This window comes from Callithrix jacchus, chromosome 19, assembly GCF_049354715.1.
Source record: "Callithrix jacchus isolate 240 chromosome 19, calJac240_pri, whole genome shotgun sequence".
NCBI lineage: Eukaryota > Metazoa > Chordata > Mammalia > Primates > Cebidae > Callithrix > Callithrix jacchus.
The window spans coordinates 44,151,783-44,170,375 of record NC_133520.1 but is presented as its reverse complement, the minus strand read 5'-3'; the positions used below and the strand labels follow the sequence as shown (position 1 = coordinate 44,170,375).

Sequence of the window (18,593 nt, the reverse complement as noted above, 5' to 3'; positions counted from 1 at the left end):
GATTGGGGATACCAGCGGCTGATGTGGCAGATGCAGTGATTCCTCTCAACCAATTAGATTTACTCTGGACTATGGCCAAAATCTTACCCTCCCCCTACCATCCACGTCTAAATGTTTTTTCCATTTGTTGCAAAGAAACTAAAGTAACATTGAATGATGTGTTTGGATGGATTGTAAATAATAAGTTCTCCCCAGCTGTGTAATTGGAATATATGCAAGGGCCATGTGTGGCCACCCTATGGCAAGGGGATTTGTAAAATTTTACTTGCAGATACAAGATGGCCAAGAACCTTAACAATGAATGAAAAGAAAATCAAGTTTAAGCATTCGAGGGGAGAGAAGAGGTATAAAAGAGGAGGGAAAGGAGAATTGTACAGGACAAGAGAAAAGAAGAGGAATGTCTCCCTCTCTATTTACAGTACTTAACATATGGCTGGTCTGCCTGCTCCCTTCCCATCCAAGTCTGAGTCATTCCTTTTAGCCAGTTTTTGAGAGGAAATAATCGTTTCTTGTTTGGACTATGGACTTCTTCTCTTTGAACCTTTAATTGAAATAGCTGTTTCTGCAGACCCCTCTTTCTGCACCTCACTCCATATGCTCCCGGATCCTGCCCCTGGATTTCCTGCCCTCCTTCTATTCCTTCACTTCAGCCCATACCCGCAGGCTTTTCTCACAGATTGTGTACTTGCCATGTGGTGTCTACAGCTGTCTGCACTGCACACTTTCTCACCTTCTTGCTACTGCTTTCACACGTGTCAGCTTGTGTATGACTCCTTCCTAGGAAGGGAAAGCAGACAGACTAAAAAGACCACAATCTTGATGCCACAGCCTGAAGAGGGGGGCAGCACCCGTGATGATAATCCCACTCTAAAGGGGAAGATCCTCCTTGCTAAAGCGCCTTGAAGGGATGCACAGGAATCCAACATCCAATCAGGGAAAACAACCAAGTATAGTGGGTCGCACAAGGGTCCCTTTCCTACAGGCAGATAATTATATGAGACAATTGATTTAGAATCAGTGCAGTATTTTGCAAAACGTGATTTAGCACAGAGCTGTGGAAGGTAATTTAGGCGCAGCTGTAAGGGCTCTGAAACTGAAAATGGTCCGATGTTCGCAGTGGATCCCATCTCTTTGTCTACCTCAGATTTTGCTAAGACCCCTTCACCAGTCAGAAGAAGTAACTCTTCTCTTCCTGCTCTAAGCCTCGGGCTTTTTTGAGCCCAGACTTAATATTATTCTTGCTAGTTAATAATTCACTTCACGACTCAGCTCATCTGCACAGCAGAAATCTCTAAAAAATTGGAGCTCAACAAGTCATCAAGCTCGTAGGCTTCTCTCTTGAGCTTGGGTTCACTTTCCAGGTAGGCCCCTTCATCACTCACAGAAGTAGTTTCCACTAAAGAGAAAATGGGGAATTTTGCTATAAGGTCTATTTGCTGTAACGAATCTTAAGTGCAGCTTTAAGAGCCAACCATGATGTGTCAGTGCAGGCATTCAGGGACCATTGCTCTGTTTCTAGGAAAGCCCTAGAAAGGTCAGTGTTGACCTTGGAATCTGGGTCAACAGGAGACTGGAGCAGCGAGATCAGTGTCCTCACTGGACTACCTGTTCTCCTCCACTCCATTATAAGCTCTTTTAAGGGTAATAATGATCTTTTATTCAAATTAATTACTCCACTTATTTAAAGATTAGAACTCTATTATTTAAACTGTATAAAACCAGCCAGGTATGGTGGTTCCCATCGGTAATCCCGGCACTTTGGGAGGCTGAGGCAGGAGGATTGCTTGAGCCTGGGAGTTCAAGACCAGTCTGGGCAAACAGTGGGCCACCATCTCTAAAAGTAAAACAAAATAGAGTTTTATCCACTGGATTTTATATAAGCCTACTCTCTGATCTAAAGGTAGGAAGACTAGACCAGTTAGTTGAACTAAAAGACTTTTAACCACTTTTAAACCACTGACGATCGTGTTCTTGTATAGAACCTTGTTAAAAAAGGTATGTTCAAACTCTACTCCCTTGCTTTTTATTTTCATGTTCAATAATATCAGCATTTGAGGAATTGATTAGCTCTGCAGGGAATATATAGCCTTAGTACTGTAAGTTCCATAATTTGTGAATTTTTATCATGTAAATGTATACTTATTTCCAGGTACCGACCTGAAGATTGTTTCACTGTAAACCCTGACTTGGATCCCAAGCGCTTTCAGATTAATGACATACTGTTCCTCTTTCGTACCCCTGAGTGTGCAAGGTAACTCGGTACTTACTGAACCAGTAATACTGTCTGGGACTTAGGTGGCCGATAGATTAGGTTGGTGCAAAATTAACTGTGGCTTTCGCCATTAAAAGTAATAGAAAGAGTTTACTTCATCTCAATGTTAAGAAAGGGACAACGAAAAAGAGACATCAGTTGGGTTGACACATGGCTTCAGCTTTCTTCCCATTACTGTCATCTCGGAAGTGAGGTTCTCCTCAGGGATTTAAAGTGCTGTATTGTCTCCTTACCATGTCAGTCTCACAGCACCCTCTATCTCAGTAGCAGAGACAGAAAATGCTCACTTGGCCATACTTTCTGCCAAAATCTAACACTGGTGTGAAGCAGAAGGAAGGACTTGCAAGGCAAGTACACAGGTCATATGGCAGGAGGTCTCAGTCCCCATTCACTGTAACTGAGCAATTGTCATCCATTTCTGAGAGAGCAGAGGGTTTAAGAAAAAGGGTTTTTCCTATTTATATTTGCTCTGGTTTGCAGGTAATAGACAATGCCACATATAACTTTGAAGAGAAATCAAAAGCGTCCGTGCTAGTTTTGGGTCACCTAGCCGTAGCCAGAACGTAACCCCTCCCCTACCCCTTGGCATGAAATTCCATCAAAATCGTTCTGAGAATGTTTTGAGGACTTATTCTGTAGACATCTGCACCTGCATCTTAAACCACTTTTCAGCCCGTTTCAGTGGAGTGTCGCAGACTAGGATCTGGTTAGAACCGGACACTGTAGAGCCGGAAGTTAGACAGGCTTGTAGGGTCCCCCACTGCCACCTCACCCCCTGCCATTTTGATGTAAGAGTCTCTGGGACTAAATCTAGCCTTAGCAGTAAGATAGGCCAGACTTTTATTTTCTGAACCAGGGAGCAACAAACCTCATTTGCACCCTTTATCACAGTAGCAGAGATGGAAAATGCTTACTTGGCCATCCTTTTTGGGGATGGTGGAGATGCCCCAGTAGTCTCCACCAATATCATAGTGGTCAACATTTATTACACAAAATATAAGGTATGATTTGTTTCCTAAGTGCGTGGCTCAGTATCCACAGATGATGAAAGAAGCAATCAGCTGAAATTAAAGCAGAGAAGCACACCCTTTGGGTACTGTAGAATACCATACTTCACCTTTTATCCTTGGGCTTCCCTCCTCCCCTTACAGGAGACCAAGTCAGGATTCCATATGTTCTTCATCCCAGTGTGAGTCCAGCAAAGGTCCACAGAGTAGTAAGGTAAGCAAGACACAGAGAGACTTGTCTGTCTTCCTGTCATTCTCAAGGTTGGTTAAAAAAATAGTGATATTGAGCATTTGATCCCCTCCTTTGATAAAGGTAGCAGTGGGAAAATTCTGTGTGTATACATAAAAACTCTTTGTTTTTTTTGGATTTTATATGTTTTTCAATTTTTATGTATTTTTCAAAGCTTTCACATCTGTGAATAATCAATATGCAATCACAAATAAAGTAAATAATACATGTCATTTTTATACTTACAAAGTAATGAAGTAATTTTAGACTATTTTGCTAAAAAGTTAAGTACTATCCATATGTCACAGGGAGAAGAGACAGCAGGTAATATAACTATGTTACAACATGTAATATAATGCAGTGGTTTCCAAACTGTGTTCTCAGTTCCAATTTTATATATTTTTGTGCTTTATATTTCTAGTTAGAATTTTGTTTGAAGAAAAGTTATCACCGCAAAAATTATTTTTAAATCACCAGCAGTGGAAAGAATAAACTTACATGGAAGCAAAAGCCAGACAGACTTGTACTTGAATCCAAGCTTTAGAGGTGTCATTTAATCTGAATTTCTGTTTGTTTCAGTAAAAAGGAAAGGATGAAGACTAAGCTGCATGGTTATGAATACAATTAGAGCTAATGTAAACCAAGAACTGAGCCCGCGTCAGGCATTTTGAGTTACTTTTATAACAAAAGTAATAATAATAATAATAACTATGCTGTACCTCAACCACTAGGAGAATGTTGTGCTATGAATGGTCTATTTCTGGACATGAAAATCTCTGCAATACACTTTTTCAAAAAGAAAAAACAAATTTAAGTATAATTTAAAAATGAACGCTTAGAAATAGAAATTCAACTATCTGAAGAATTTATTCTCCCAGTATGTCTCATTTTCTTACAATGTCATAGAACTATTTTCTCCTTTCCTCCCCTAATTCAGGGAAGCAAGCAGAGCATACATGACAGTGAGGTTAAAGGTTAGTATGAAATCACCTGTCTTCTTTATAATAAAGTAACTCCTTTGCAATAGGGCATTTCGATGATAGAATATTCTTAATGACTATATATTTCTTAATATCTGAATTCATTATATATGCTCCTGTATACATTTATTATATATGTATATATAATACACACATACACACACATTCTTTCTGTAACCAAACGTTGAGGTGCTCAAGGATTCAGTAGTCTAAAAGGCAGAATTTTCATTATGATGATACCTTTTTAAATACTAATTATAGGTTTTAAGAATTCAAAATATTACTGAACTTCTTGGCCTCCATTCCATTTTTCTAAAACTTATACTGAATTTATACACCATTCTGTATGTGTAAGATTTATGAATAAATACCTTGTTTGAGCTGTTATGTGTAGTATGGAAGCTTTTACAATATGATCAAAATAAGCTTTTTATATTTTTTCAGTGATCCAGGATTCCATTTGTTAATGTTTTTTTTTTGTCCTTTGCCCTGACTAAAGTTCTCTGGGTTAAAAAAAAAAAAGAAAGAAAATAATGTGTTGCTTTTGCGATTTTCTTGACTGCCTTTTGTTTTATGTTCCATAAAAATTTGGAATTCTAATCACTGCAACCTCACAGGTTCAAGCGATTCTCCTGCCTTAGCCTCCTGAGTAGCTGGGATTACAGGTGTTCACCACCACTCCCGGCTAATTTTTGTATTTTTAGTAGAGATGGGGTTTCACCATATTGGCCAGGCTGGTCTCAAACTCTTGACCTCAAGTGATCTATCGCCTCAGCCTCCCAAACTGCTGGGATTACAGGTGTGAGCCACTGTGTCTGGCCTCATGATAGTTCATTAATTTCTCAAATAGGTGAACGAGCAGATGTCATGGCAGGAGAGCAACAGCCAGTGGACAAAAAACATCCTGGAAGTGCCAATTTACCAGAAGCCCCGCCACCTATCCTTGTCACTGCTCATGAGGACGGACACCTCCGCTTGTGGACTATGGAAGTAATGGAGCCCCACAAGTCTGGGAATAGGAAACAATGGGAAAGATAAATAGAGTCATTAAGTGAATCTTAGCGTTCTTCCATATGGCATCCAATTCTAATATTTTCTCAGCTTTCTAGCCAAATTGCTGATTTTGCAGCCTGTGTATCGATAATGCTACCCAAACCAGAGAAGAGTTTTGTAACTCAGAAGATCAAATCATCAAAACTGCTAACTTAGCTGTTTCAAATCTCTCTCTCTCTTTGGAAGCTCGTCTACTTTTCGATCAAACACATTACAGAGGGATACCCATATTGGGATATATACCTGCATACAGACAGATACCTGCATGCAGATAGATTCCCATATTGGGATATATACCTGCATACAGACAGATACCTGCATGCAGATAGATACCCATATTGGAATATATACCTGCATACAGACAGATACCTGCATGCAGATAGATACCCATATTGGGATATATACCTGCATACAGACAGATACCACCATGCAGATAGATACCCATATTGGGATATATACCTGCATACAGACAGATACCCATATTGGGATATATACCTGCATACAGACAGATACCAGCATGCAGATAGATACCCATATTGGAATATATACCTGCATACAGACAGATACCTGCATGCAGATAGATACCCATATTGGGATATATACCTGCATACAGACAGATACCACCATGCAGATAGATACCCATATTGGGATATATACCTGCATACAGACAGATACCCATATTGGGATATATACCTGCATACAGACAGATACCAGCATGCAGATAGATACCCATATTGGGATATATACCTGCATACAGACAGATACCTGCATGCAGATAGATACCCATATTGGGATATATACCTGCATAGAGACAGATACCTGCATGCAGATAGATACCCATATTGGGATATATACCTGCATACAGACAGATACCACCATGCAGATAGATACCCATATTGGGATATATACCTGCATACAGACAGATACCCATATTGGGATATATACCTGCATACAGACAGATACCAGCATGCAGATAGATACCCATATTGGGATATATACCTGCATACAGACAGATACCTGCATGCAGACAGATACCCATATTGGGATATATACCTGCATACAGACAGATACCTGCATGCAGACAGATACCCATATTGGGATATATACCTGCATACAGACAGATACCTGCATGCAGATAGATACCCATGTTGGGATATATACCTGCATACAGACAGATACCAGCATGCAGATAGATACCCATGTTGGGATATATACCTGCATACAGATAGATACCTGCATGCAGACAGATTCCCATATTGGGATATATACCTGCATACAGACAGATACCTGCATGCAGACAGATACCCATATTGGGATATATACCTGCATACAGACAGATACCTGCATGCAGACAGATACCCATATTGGGATATATACCTGCATACAGACAGATACCAGCATGCAGATAGATACCCATATTGGGATATATACCTGCATACAGATAGATACCTGCATGCAGATAGATACCCATATTGAGATATATACCTGCATACAGACAGATACCTGCATGCAGATAGATACCCATATTGGGATATATACCTGCATACAGACAGATACCAGCATGCAGATAGATACCCATATTGGGATATATACCTGCATACAGACAGATACCTGCATGCAGACAGATACCCATATTGGGATATATACCCATATACAGACAGATACCTGCATACAGATAGATACCCGTATTGGAATATATACCTGCTTACAGATAGATACCCATATTGAGATATATACCTGCATACAGACAAATACCTGCATACAGATAGATACCCATATTGGGATATATACCTGCATACAGACATATACCTGCATGCAGACAGATACCCATATTGGGATATATACCCATATACAGACAGATACCTGCATACAGATAGATACCCGTATTGGGATATATACCTGCATACAGATAGATACCCATATTGAGATATATACCTGCATACAGACAAATACCTGCATACAGATAGATACCCATATTGGGATATATACCTGCATACAGACAGATACCTGCATACAGATAGATACCCATATTGGGATATATACCTGCATACAGACAGATACCTGCATACAGATAGATAGCCATATTGAAATATATACCCGCATACAGACAGATACTGCATACAGATAGATACCCATATGGGGATATATACCTGCATACAGACAGATATCTGCATACAGATAGTTTTTTTGTTGTTCTTTGTTTGTGTGTGTGTTTTTTGACACAAAGTCTTGCTCTGTCACCAGGCTGGAGTGCAGTGGTGCCATCTCAGCTCACTGAAACCTCTGCCTCCTGGGTTCAAGTGATTCTTCTGCCTCAGCCTCCCGAGTAGCTGGGACTATAGGCACCTGCCATCACACCTGGCTAATTTTTGTGTTTTTAGTAGAGACGAGGTTTCACCATATTGGCCACACTTGTCTCAAACTCCTGACCTTCTGATCTGCCCTCCTTGGGCTCCCAATGTGCTGGGATTACAGGTGTGAGCCACCATGCCCACCAAGGGCATTAGTTTTGATGGGTTCATGCATTCAAAATATTCAAATCTTTCTTTTAAATTGAGTTATGAATACATGCCACTAAATGTCTTATTGAATATTTTTAAAATATTAAAAGATATTTTGTATTAAAGAGTATAAGAACACTAGTGTTGAGTATACAATAAATTGTTAGTTTACCAAACAGTTGAAAGAAGCTATTGCATCATATTGAGTGTCCTTCAACATTTTACAAAGAAAAATAAATATAACTCATTTACCAGAAGGTTTAAAACGATTTAGGATGGAATTAAGAGGACAGAAGATGATGAAAGGAGGGATCTTGAGTAGCCTGAGGATGGTGAAAATGAAATCCTCAGAAAAGCACAGGAGGTGGCCTCACTTGTGCTAAGGCTCCTTCCTACAGAGAAACTCAGAAAACACAACAGTTTTGTGTGGCAGATAATGGGATCCAACAACACAGAACCTCATGGCTTTCGGCCAGATATAATTCTAAGTCTACCAGTAGATCCTAGCTTATTTGTGTGAAAACGCAACCCTGGTTTGAAAATACAAAGTATTCTAACAATAGCTTTCCTTGAGATGATCTCAGTATTAGAACAATACCTTTTTTTTCTAACATGGAAATGAAAGAGTAAATGAAATAGGAAGGGAAGAGGTTACGTCCAAGCGGTCTAACAAAATGAGTAGCAGATGCAAACTCTGCACAAGCTTTGATGTTGATGTTTATTCTCTAAACAAGGTAATACGTGTGAAAGTCTTTCCCAGTGCTGGCTTATACTGAGCCCTGAAAAACAACCTGTTTGAATTTAATTCTCTTACAATTCTTTATCTTGCACCAATATTAAAAAATAAATGTTTCTGAAAAGGCCTATATTCCTGTTTAAAACAACCGACACACTTAAAAGTGTAGCTCACTTCTGAAAAGAATGTTTTTTTTTAAAGAAAATATGTCAATGCCTGTTAGAGTTAAATTTAAAAAAAAGAAAATATGTAATTGGAAGGAAAGTCTGAGGAACTGCATGCAAAGGGTTATGGGATATGCAAAAACAACCCCAAATATAGAGACAGTCTATAATACTCAGAGTCCAGATGCTTCTATTAATAGTTATCCATACCTTTAGAATACTTAATTTTGAGGAAATAAGTCCCTATGGATAGTTTTGAATTATTTTCATTACAAAGAGGGGAATCGTGGTTCAGTAATAAAGATGATTCTTGAGATGTATTATTTACGGAGAAAATCAATTTCAATATTAAGATTTTATAAGATGTATTAGCATAGAAAAAAGTTTTATTTGCATTATATTTTATTTAGGGAAGACTACTGAAAGATATGCTACCTTTCACAAAACATTCTGCCATTTCTCTGACATCGCTGTATGCTGACTCATGTGCCAGGATACTACTGGCTGGAAATATGGGTGAGTCATTACTCTTGTATATTCGGACACAGGCATCTTAATAACTTACATGATATCAAAATGGCTTTAGGAAAAATACATGGCATATATTGAGACAAAAGAAAGACTAAGAGGTATGCTCAAGCCTGAGAAAGTGTTCTGAATAGCCCGCTGAATAAACAGAATAAATGAGTGTGAGGAGAACCTGTTTCATTCCTAGCTCTTCACTTAGAGCAAGGCATTGTCCTTCTTCTGTCTTTAAAATGGGTATGTGACTACCCATCTATGTACCTACTTTTTTGGAAAGAATATAAAGTTTTAATTTTTAACATTGAAAGCGTGTGTTGAATTAATCTTAATTATTAAAGGAAGTTGTGCCATAAATTAGAAAATACGTAGAAAATCAAAATAAATTAATGAGTTTTTTCTCAATAGGGGACTTTATTTTTTATATTTGTTATAATTAATATGGTTGGTCTTACTTCTTTCATCCAATACAATTCTTTTTTTCATTCTTCCTTTATGCTTCTCTTCTGTCATTTGAATTAATCCTAAATTTTCTTGTTTTCGTCTCTCCTATACTTTGAAAGATTATGTGTGTATGTGAATGCACATGCATGTGTAAAAAGTTTTTTTTATTTTACTAGTATTTATCTTTAAGTTTTTCTAAACAATTAATTAATTGGTTAGAATTAGAATGAAACACTATATTTTCAGTTAAAACAGAAAGCTTAGCCCCCTTTCACTTTCTCTTTTCTCCATATCTACCCCTTTGCTTACTGTTATTTTGCTAATGCAATTATGAGATTTGCATCCAGATTAGAACTGCTTAAATGCTTACATTTCAAATTTACTTAATTTTCATACTTAAGTTTTCATATTCTCTTTTAGAAACATTTTTCTCATTTCAAAATTTGTTTTATTTTTTCTTTGAGACAGAGTCTCGCTCTGTCACTCAGGCTAGAGTGCAGTGGCGCGATCCCAGCTCACTGTAACCTCCACCTCCTAGGTTCAAGAGATTCTCCTGCCTCAGCCTCCCAGGTAGCTGGGATTACCGGCGTGCACCACCACACCAGGCTAATTTTGGCATTTTTAGTAGAGGCCGTTTTTGGCCATATTGGCCAGGCTGATCTTGAACTCCCGACCTTAAGTGATCGTCCACCTCAGCCTCCCAAAGTGCTGGGATTACAGGTTTGAGCCACCGTGCCCAGCCTCAACATTTATTGTATTAAAAAAATTAAAACAAACCATTTTGTACTGTTAATTTAGTCCTCTGGACCTTATTGTAAATACTTGTCTATATTTGCATTTAGTATTATAAATAAAGTTACATGTATTTAAGGTTATTCTTGTTTTTCCTAAAAGGTTTTTTTTTTGGAGGGGGTTACTACCAATCTTTTTACATTCTGGTATTCTTATACTTCTGATTTTCACTTATCTGTCAATCTGTACAATTTATATAGACACTAATTATTTTTACAGAAAACTTGTAGAGAAAACTAGATCAGTCAGATTCTGTTCCTTTCTAAAAATACCCTGATTATTCTTGCATTGACTTTGCCTACAAGGTGATAAATACAGAGAACTAAAATTTGAAACTATCTATAGAATTTCCAGCATGCACCTCTCTTTGCCTCTGCCTAGAATACTTTACTATCATACAGCCTGTCCTCATCCTGAAATTTGTGGTTTTTGCTTGTGATCCAGAAAAATAGAGTGGGTTTGGGATACAGTCTGGCCTCATCTACATTATATCTGAAGTGGACCTCTCCTAGATTCTGCTGTTGGGCTTCTTTTTTCTATGCCTCAGTAAATGTGAAGAGAACTTCTTTGAGGGCTGCTATCTATTCACTAGATTAAATCAGACATCCTCACAGCCTCAGGCATCATTACATCATTAGTTGTTGCCTTAAAAAAAAAAAATGAGAGAGAGAGAGAGAGAGAGAGAGAAGGTCTGATTCTGCGGCCTGGGCTGGAGTGCAGTGATGCACTCATAGCTCAATGTAACCTCCAACTCCTGGGACAAGTGATCCTTCCACCTCAGCTGAGTAGCTGAGACTATAGGTTTGTGCCACTTTTTTTTTTTTTCTGTAGAGACAGGTCTTCTTTTTCTGTTTTCCTAAAGTAGAGCTTAGATTGTTGACTTTAGATCTTTCTTCCTTTCTAATATATGCATGGAATGATATGAATTTCCATGTGAGCAATGCTGTCACTGCATACCACAAATTTAGATAAATTGTAATTTCACTGTTTTTTTTTTCAATTAAGACAAAGTCTCGTACTTATCTCCCAGGCTGGAGTGCAGCGGCACTGTCTCCACTCACTGCAACCTCCACCTCCCAGGTTCAAGTGATTCTCCCACCTCAGCCTCTCAAGTAGCTGGGATTACAGGCACCTGCCATCACAGCCAACTAATTTTTGTATTTTTAGTAGAGACAGAGTTTCACTATGTTGCCCAGGCTGGATTCAAACTCCTGACTTGAGGTGATCCACCCACCTCAGCCTCCCAAAGTGCTGAAATTACAGGCATGGGCCACCATGCCTGGCCTCACCTTTATTTAATTCAAAATACTTTGAAATTTCCCTTGAGATTTATTCTTTGACCCAAAGAATTAAAAAATATTCTACATGATCTTTAATTACTTTGAGATTTTCCAGTTGTCCTTCTGTTACTGGTTTCTACTTTAATTCCATTGTGATGTGAAAACATACATTGTATGATATCTCTTCTTTTACATTTGCTCAGGTGTGTTCTGTGGACCAGAACATGGTCTGTCTTGGGGAATGTCTACATGATCTTCAGAAGAATGTGTGTTCTGCTGTTGTATGAAGTAATCTATAGATGTCAATTATATTCAGTTTATTGATGGTACTGTTGATTTCAACTATATCCTTAATGATCTTCTGCCTGCTTGGTCTGTCCATTCTTGGTAGAAGGGTGTTGAAGTCTTCAACTATAATAATGGATCCATCTATTTTAACTTGTTGTCCTATAAATATTTTGAGACTCTGTTATTAGGGGAATACATATTAAGGATGGTCAAATCTTGGAGAATTGACCTTTTTATCACTAGGTAATGTCCTCTGTTTAGCCCTGGTAAGTTTTATCACTCTGAAGTCTGCTCTGTCTGAAATTAATACAGCTACACTTGCTTTCTTTTGATTAGTGTTGGTGTGGTATATCTTTTTCTATTCCTTTGCTTTTAATCTATATGTATCTATATTTAAAGCAGGTTTTTTTATATGCAACATTTGGTTGGGTCATGTTTTTAAATTCACTCAGACAATCTCTTTGTTTTAATTGGTGCATTTAGATTGTTGGCATCTAAAGTAATTATTATTAACTTGATACTTGAATTAGTATCCGCCATATTTGTTATTATTCTTAATTTGTTGTCCTTGCTCTTTATTCCTGTTTTTGTCTTCCACTCTTTTTCTGCCTTTTGTGGTTTTAATTGAGCATTTGGTGTGAATCTATTTTCTCTCCTTTCTTAGCATATTTATTACACTTCCTTTTTAATGTTTTTTAGCGGTTGCCCTCGAGTTTATAATATATATTCACAATGAGCCTGTGCCTGTTTTCAAATAACATTATGCCACTTTGTATCTCTTTGTACCAAAGTATTCCGAAAGTCTCTCTTTTATCTCCTGTATAATTACTATTATTCATTTCAAGTATTTATGCGTTATAATTATCAAATACATTGTTGCTATCATTATTTTTCTTTTTACAAACTATTATCTAGTAGATCAATTAAGTTTACCAAAAATAAAAGTTTTTATTTTATCTTCACTTATTCCTTGCCTAATGTTCGTACTTTCTTTAGGTAGATCAGAGTTACTGTTTTTTTTTTAACCTATATCATTTTTCTTCTTTCTTTCTTTTTTCTTTGAGATGGAGTCTTGCTGTGTCACCCAGGCTACAGTGCAGTGGTGCAATCTTGGCTCACAGCAGCAACCTCTGCCTCCTGGGTTCAAGCCTCAGCCTCCTGAGTAGCTGGAACTACAGGCACGTTTCACCATGCCCGGCTAAATTTTTGTATTTTTAGTAGAGACAGGGTTTCATCATGTTAGCCAGGATGGTCTCTACAGACCTTGTGATCCACCACCTTGGCCTCCCAAAGTGCTGGGATTACAGGCTTGAGCCACCGCGCCCGGCCTCATTTTTCTTCTTTCTGAACTTCCTTTGACATGTCTTGAAAGGCAGGCGTATGAATGACATTGTCTGAGAAAGTCGTTATTTCTTCACTTTTGAAGGTTAATTTTGCAAAGTACAGAGTTCTAGGTTGGTCAGTTTTTTCTCTCAAAATGTTAAATATTTTATTTTACTCTTCTTGCTTGTATTGCTTCTAATAAGAAGTTTGATGTCATTCTTATCTTTGTGTTTTTTCCCCCCATCTGGCTTCTTTCAAGTCTCTTTTTTATACCATTGTTTTCCTGCAGTTTAAGTAGTTTAAATGATGAGGTGTAGTCATTGTTGCTCTTTGGTATGTAGTTTTTATAACTATCATTTGAATTGTAGGTTGAATATTTCTATAAGAGTTTGGACTCTGTTTGGTGGTATATTCATTTCCATTACCCTGATCTCTAAAAGAACTCTAAGTGGGTAAAGCAATTTCATTAGGACTTACCAAGACAGAAACAAAATAATTTGTACACATAAAATAAATACGGGCTGGGCATGGAGGTCCACGCCTGTAATCCCAGCCCTTTAGGTAGCCAAGGCAGGTGGATCATCTGAGGTCAGGAGTTCAAGACCAGCCTGTCCAACATGGTGAAACCCCATCTCTACTAAAAATACAAAAAAAAAAAAAAAAATAGCCAGATGTGGTGGCAGGCACCTGTAATTCCAGCTTCTTGGGCCACTGATGCAGGAGAATTGCTTGAACCCAGGAGGCAGAGATTGTGCCTTTGCACTCTATCCTGGGCTACAGAGTGAGACTCCATCTTAAATAAGTACATAAATATGAGTATGAAAGTTCTGCTTTCATTTCTGTTTTCTCAGATTCTGATTTATTCAGCATTATAAATGCCTACCTCAAAATAACTTTTGGATAGTATTGATTTAGATAACACCATATCTAATTAAAGATTCCAATGTTTAAATTTTATACAGAAGGACATGTTATCCTTTGCAATATTAGCTCTTTCCTGGATCCGCCTCATGATGAAAAGGTAAGAACTTTAGTTTTCCACTTTAATTTATGAGTCAGCATATATTTATTGAGCATTTCTTTATACCAGACACCATAAAGGATAGAAATACAAGACTCTCTATTGTCAAGGCACATATACTATTGAAATTTGAGCTATATGACAAATAGAAATGGTCTGCTGGTGAAAAGAGGGGAGGAAGAAGTGAGTGAGGGAGAGGAGTGAGGATGCCAGCCACTGGTCACTTTGCATCTTCTTCATGTTTTGACCTATTTGTAAGAATTTATATAGCAACCCAGAGTTTGAAAGAGTTCATAGATTATATAGTCACTTTCTATATCCTACAGATCTTTATAAGATATTCTATAACCTTACTTGCAAACCTAGTGCAAAAATATTTAAGAAATTCTTATAACTAGTCTAAATTCTCCCTAAAATTCGTGCATATTTTATTATATTTTTTAAAATATTATACCAAGGAACAGGTATTTTAGCATAGTCTTATTTTTTTTAAGACATCAAATCAAAAGCTAAATATTAGCTTAAACAGATACATCGTATTTTTGGATCACAAGTGTTAACAAGGGGTTTATGTTGATTAGGATTTGATTGCTTGCAGACTGTCTCAGAATATTGTATAAAATATTGTTTCATTTGGTTAATGGAGTTTTATTTTTGTTTCAGAGAATCTATTCTAACTTTTAAAGTTTAGGTATTCAACTTTAGTTTGACCATTTCCACCTGCATAGTAAATCAGAGAATAGCTTGCCTTGGTGCACATAGTAAGTTAGTGATGACGTCAGGGCCAGGAGCAGGGTTCTTTTTTGCTAATCCAATACTCCTTCCCTATATAACACTTATGCTAGCAAGTGAAAAACAATGAGGTTCAAACAAACATGAAGTTTCATTTATCAGGAACTATAAATTGCTGTAAGCTGAACAAAAACAAACCATATGCTTAATTCATGTATAGGTGAAAAGTTATGTAATTGTTTTATCCTACTATTGATGACTATAATGTATTATTAATTTTAACAGGTAAAATATCATTCAAAGCCTACAGTTTTGCAAATAGAATTTCTATAAACTAACAAGCAAGATCTTTCAAATTTCATAGAAAATCTTCAAAACAAAGATATAGAATAATATTGAGTTACAATCATAGTAGAAATGATTTTAAAGCATTTTTACAAATTTATAATTAGAGAATCTATTTTCACTTATTTTAAATTCTTCATATTCAATCTCATTTCAACCTTTCTGTACTCAGACAATGGGATCATGCCATTTGTACATGGCTGCTTATTAATAAATATACAACAGAACTATAGAAACTGGCTATAAAATGCCTCATTATTATGTAGATCAACATAATACCAATGCTTTACCAGGTCAGGCTGTAGATTACGAGGGCAATGAATACGTAATATGTCAGTCTAGAAAAAAAAGGGTAATCTTGTTCTCTCCCAATATTACTGATAAAAAGGAGCTCCATGGGATACGGATATTCTAAAAGATAAGATAGTCAAAACCTCTCCACAGAAAGGGAGACCGCACATATAATTACATATGCACACATACAGAAAAGACAGTCTTAGTTTCTAATTGCAGGTTTTAATCCGTTAGGAGTCATGAAATCAATTAAATTAGTCGTAACCAATATTTTTATAAAAATAGAAGAGAAGGGAATGTAACGCAATAGAACAAAATAGATTATGTTGATGTATATTTCACATGGGTACATTTGGAGTTCTCTTTCATGACCAAGAAAATGAGACTCCATGTTCACCTATGTTAAAAGGTATCACAAATGTCAAAGAAATTGAGTTTTTTTAATAGAATTATTTCAAAGAATTAAGCAAGATAGGTAGCTCAGAGAGTTAGACCCAAGTATCATTTTATGAAACTTGTTTCAGACACGTTTCAGGTACATATTCACTGGGTCATGAGGCAAAATGTGTATCTTACTATAAATACAGTTCATGTTGAAGAAGGACATCCTAAGGCAGAGAAAGACACCTTGGATGACCAGATATTCTTGAATAGCTTTGAGACAATAAGAAGTAGGAGGGTGCAGATCTTACTTTGTATCTCTGAGAACAACCAGAGGGAATGGAGTCAGAAAGCCAACAAATTTAGGAGGAATTATGCCTAACCTTTGTTAAAGTCTAAATGAATAGAAGACTCATAGGAGAGCTCTAAACCGCCAGGATTGTCTTCACATTACACTTCTAGGTAAATGACCCAGGGCAAAGTAAGGTGTTAGTCTGGGTTTATCAATGATAAAGAGGAACATACTCACAGGGAGTATGACTGCAGAGCAAGCTCTCCAGTTAACAGCTCTACTTCACATAGTTTAGGAATGTCTTCGGAGGCCCACAAGGGGCCCTAGGCTTGAAGACAATCACATCCTGAAGACACATAAACAAGCCTCACGATATTTTTTTCTTTTCTACTCCTATGACAGATGATTCGTGATGTTTTTGAAAGAGAATGAGCTGAGCTTTATTATTTTCATTAATTGCCTATAGCATATATCTCCCATCCCACAGTCCCCCCAAAAGAAAAAAACAGCCAGTTCTGTCTCTAGATAAGATTTGAACATAGGAAAAGTGTTTTTGCCAATCTCCCCTTTAGCTTTCACCTTCCGGCTCTGTTTTCTTCTATTCTTAATTATATTTACTTTCAGTCCCCCTCCAGCCTTCTCCTAAGGCATCTCTTTCCTCTAGTCATCTGCTAATCATCAATTAAATGAATTGCTAATCCTCAGTTACATGATAAATTGCCAAAGACATAAGATACTTCCTCTCCCAGGGAGATGTATAAATTAATAAGTCTCTAAAAACAGGGCTTCTGGTACCGCAACAAGCAAGAAAAGAGCTAATTGGGGGCAAGGACTTAATCATGTAGCACAGATGTCTACACCGTCCACTCATAAACTTGGCTCAGTGAAAAATGTTGTTGTTCAAGACTACATTTTGACTAGCATATACTTATTCCAAGGAGTATGCCTTGTTGTTGCTATCTAGAAATTCAAGCAGCTGCTTTCCTGGCGTGCGCATTCTCTGGAAATTATTAAAGTAATCTATGTAGAAGAAAAACAAGTGGTACTTACCGCCTCCATCGATGGCTCAGTAAGGTAAGGCAAGATGGCATCATGCTGTGAATTCAGTACCGTGAGCATGAGAGTAAATGATTTTAAGCTAGAGATGAAGTACATAGTTCAATGCAATCTTGGTAAACTGATTTAAATAAGTAAATAGATGGCACAAAAGGACTTTGAGAAGATGGCCATTGGTGTGGAGTTCTCTTTCATGACCAAGGAAATGAGATGCCATGTTTATCTATGATAAAAGGTATCACACATGCTGTCATTAAAAGTGGAGTTTTTTTGGTGGAATTATTTCAAAGAATCAAGCAAGATAGGTAGCCCAGAGAGTTAGACCCAAGCCCTGAGAAAGTCACAGAGTGGGGCTCAGAATTAGAAGTCATAGAAAAGTAACAGAAAAGAGCAACTGATGCCGAGAAAAGTGAGTAAGCTAATGATTTCATTGACACTATCATGGATTTTGCAAAGCCCACTGGTTTTCAATTACCTAGATAATGCTAAGTACCTCTACACAAAGTGCTAAAGACACATACACACCTGAAGAGAAAGAAAGGAAATGTCATGGCATTTCCAGAAACAAATTTCTACATATTGAAATGTCTTAAATTCAATATTTTATGTTACATAAAAGGAATATTTTATGTTACATAAAAACTGCTGGACCGAAATTCAAGAGAGTCTAGCTAACTGTGTGGGCCCGAGGCTAGAGAGTTAGATAGACCAACGCCATGCAGTGTCTAGGAGGCACTGATGAGAATTTAGGTCTTTTCCCTGAAAGAAATAGCCACTGCACAGAATTTTATTTGGTGGAGTGTAGCTGGGGGAAGGGAGCATGTTGCAGGGGCATCCCAAAGACACTCACTGGTCTCCGATCAGATGTGTTTTTTCCAGGT

The 18,593-nt window shown here is 37.4% G+C and overlaps 1 protein-coding gene across 6 annotated transcripts in view; it reads left to right on the top strand.

Moving 5' to 3' along the window:
- WDR64 (WD repeat domain 64) overlaps positions 1 to 18,593 on the top strand; it is a 155,183-nt gene that overhangs the window by 117,728 nt on the left and 18,862 nt on the right. For all 6 annotated transcript variants that reach the window (XM_078357245.1, XM_078357246.1, XM_078357244.1 and 3 more), the window contains 7 exons: positions 2,150 to 2,251; positions 3,424 to 3,493; positions 4,446 to 4,482; positions 5,339 to 5,478; positions 9,353 to 9,458; positions 14,554 to 14,612; positions 17,621 to 17,730. In XM_078357245.1, the coding sequence (XP_078213371.1) occupies positions 2,150 to 2,251; positions 3,424 to 3,493; positions 4,446 to 4,482; positions 5,339 to 5,478; positions 9,353 to 9,458; positions 14,554 to 14,612; positions 17,621 to 17,730 (624 nt within the window). The remainder of the gene's footprint in view (positions 1 to 2,149; positions 2,252 to 3,423; positions 3,494 to 4,445; positions 4,483 to 5,338; positions 5,479 to 9,352; positions 9,459 to 14,553; positions 14,613 to 17,620; positions 17,731 to 18,593) is intronic.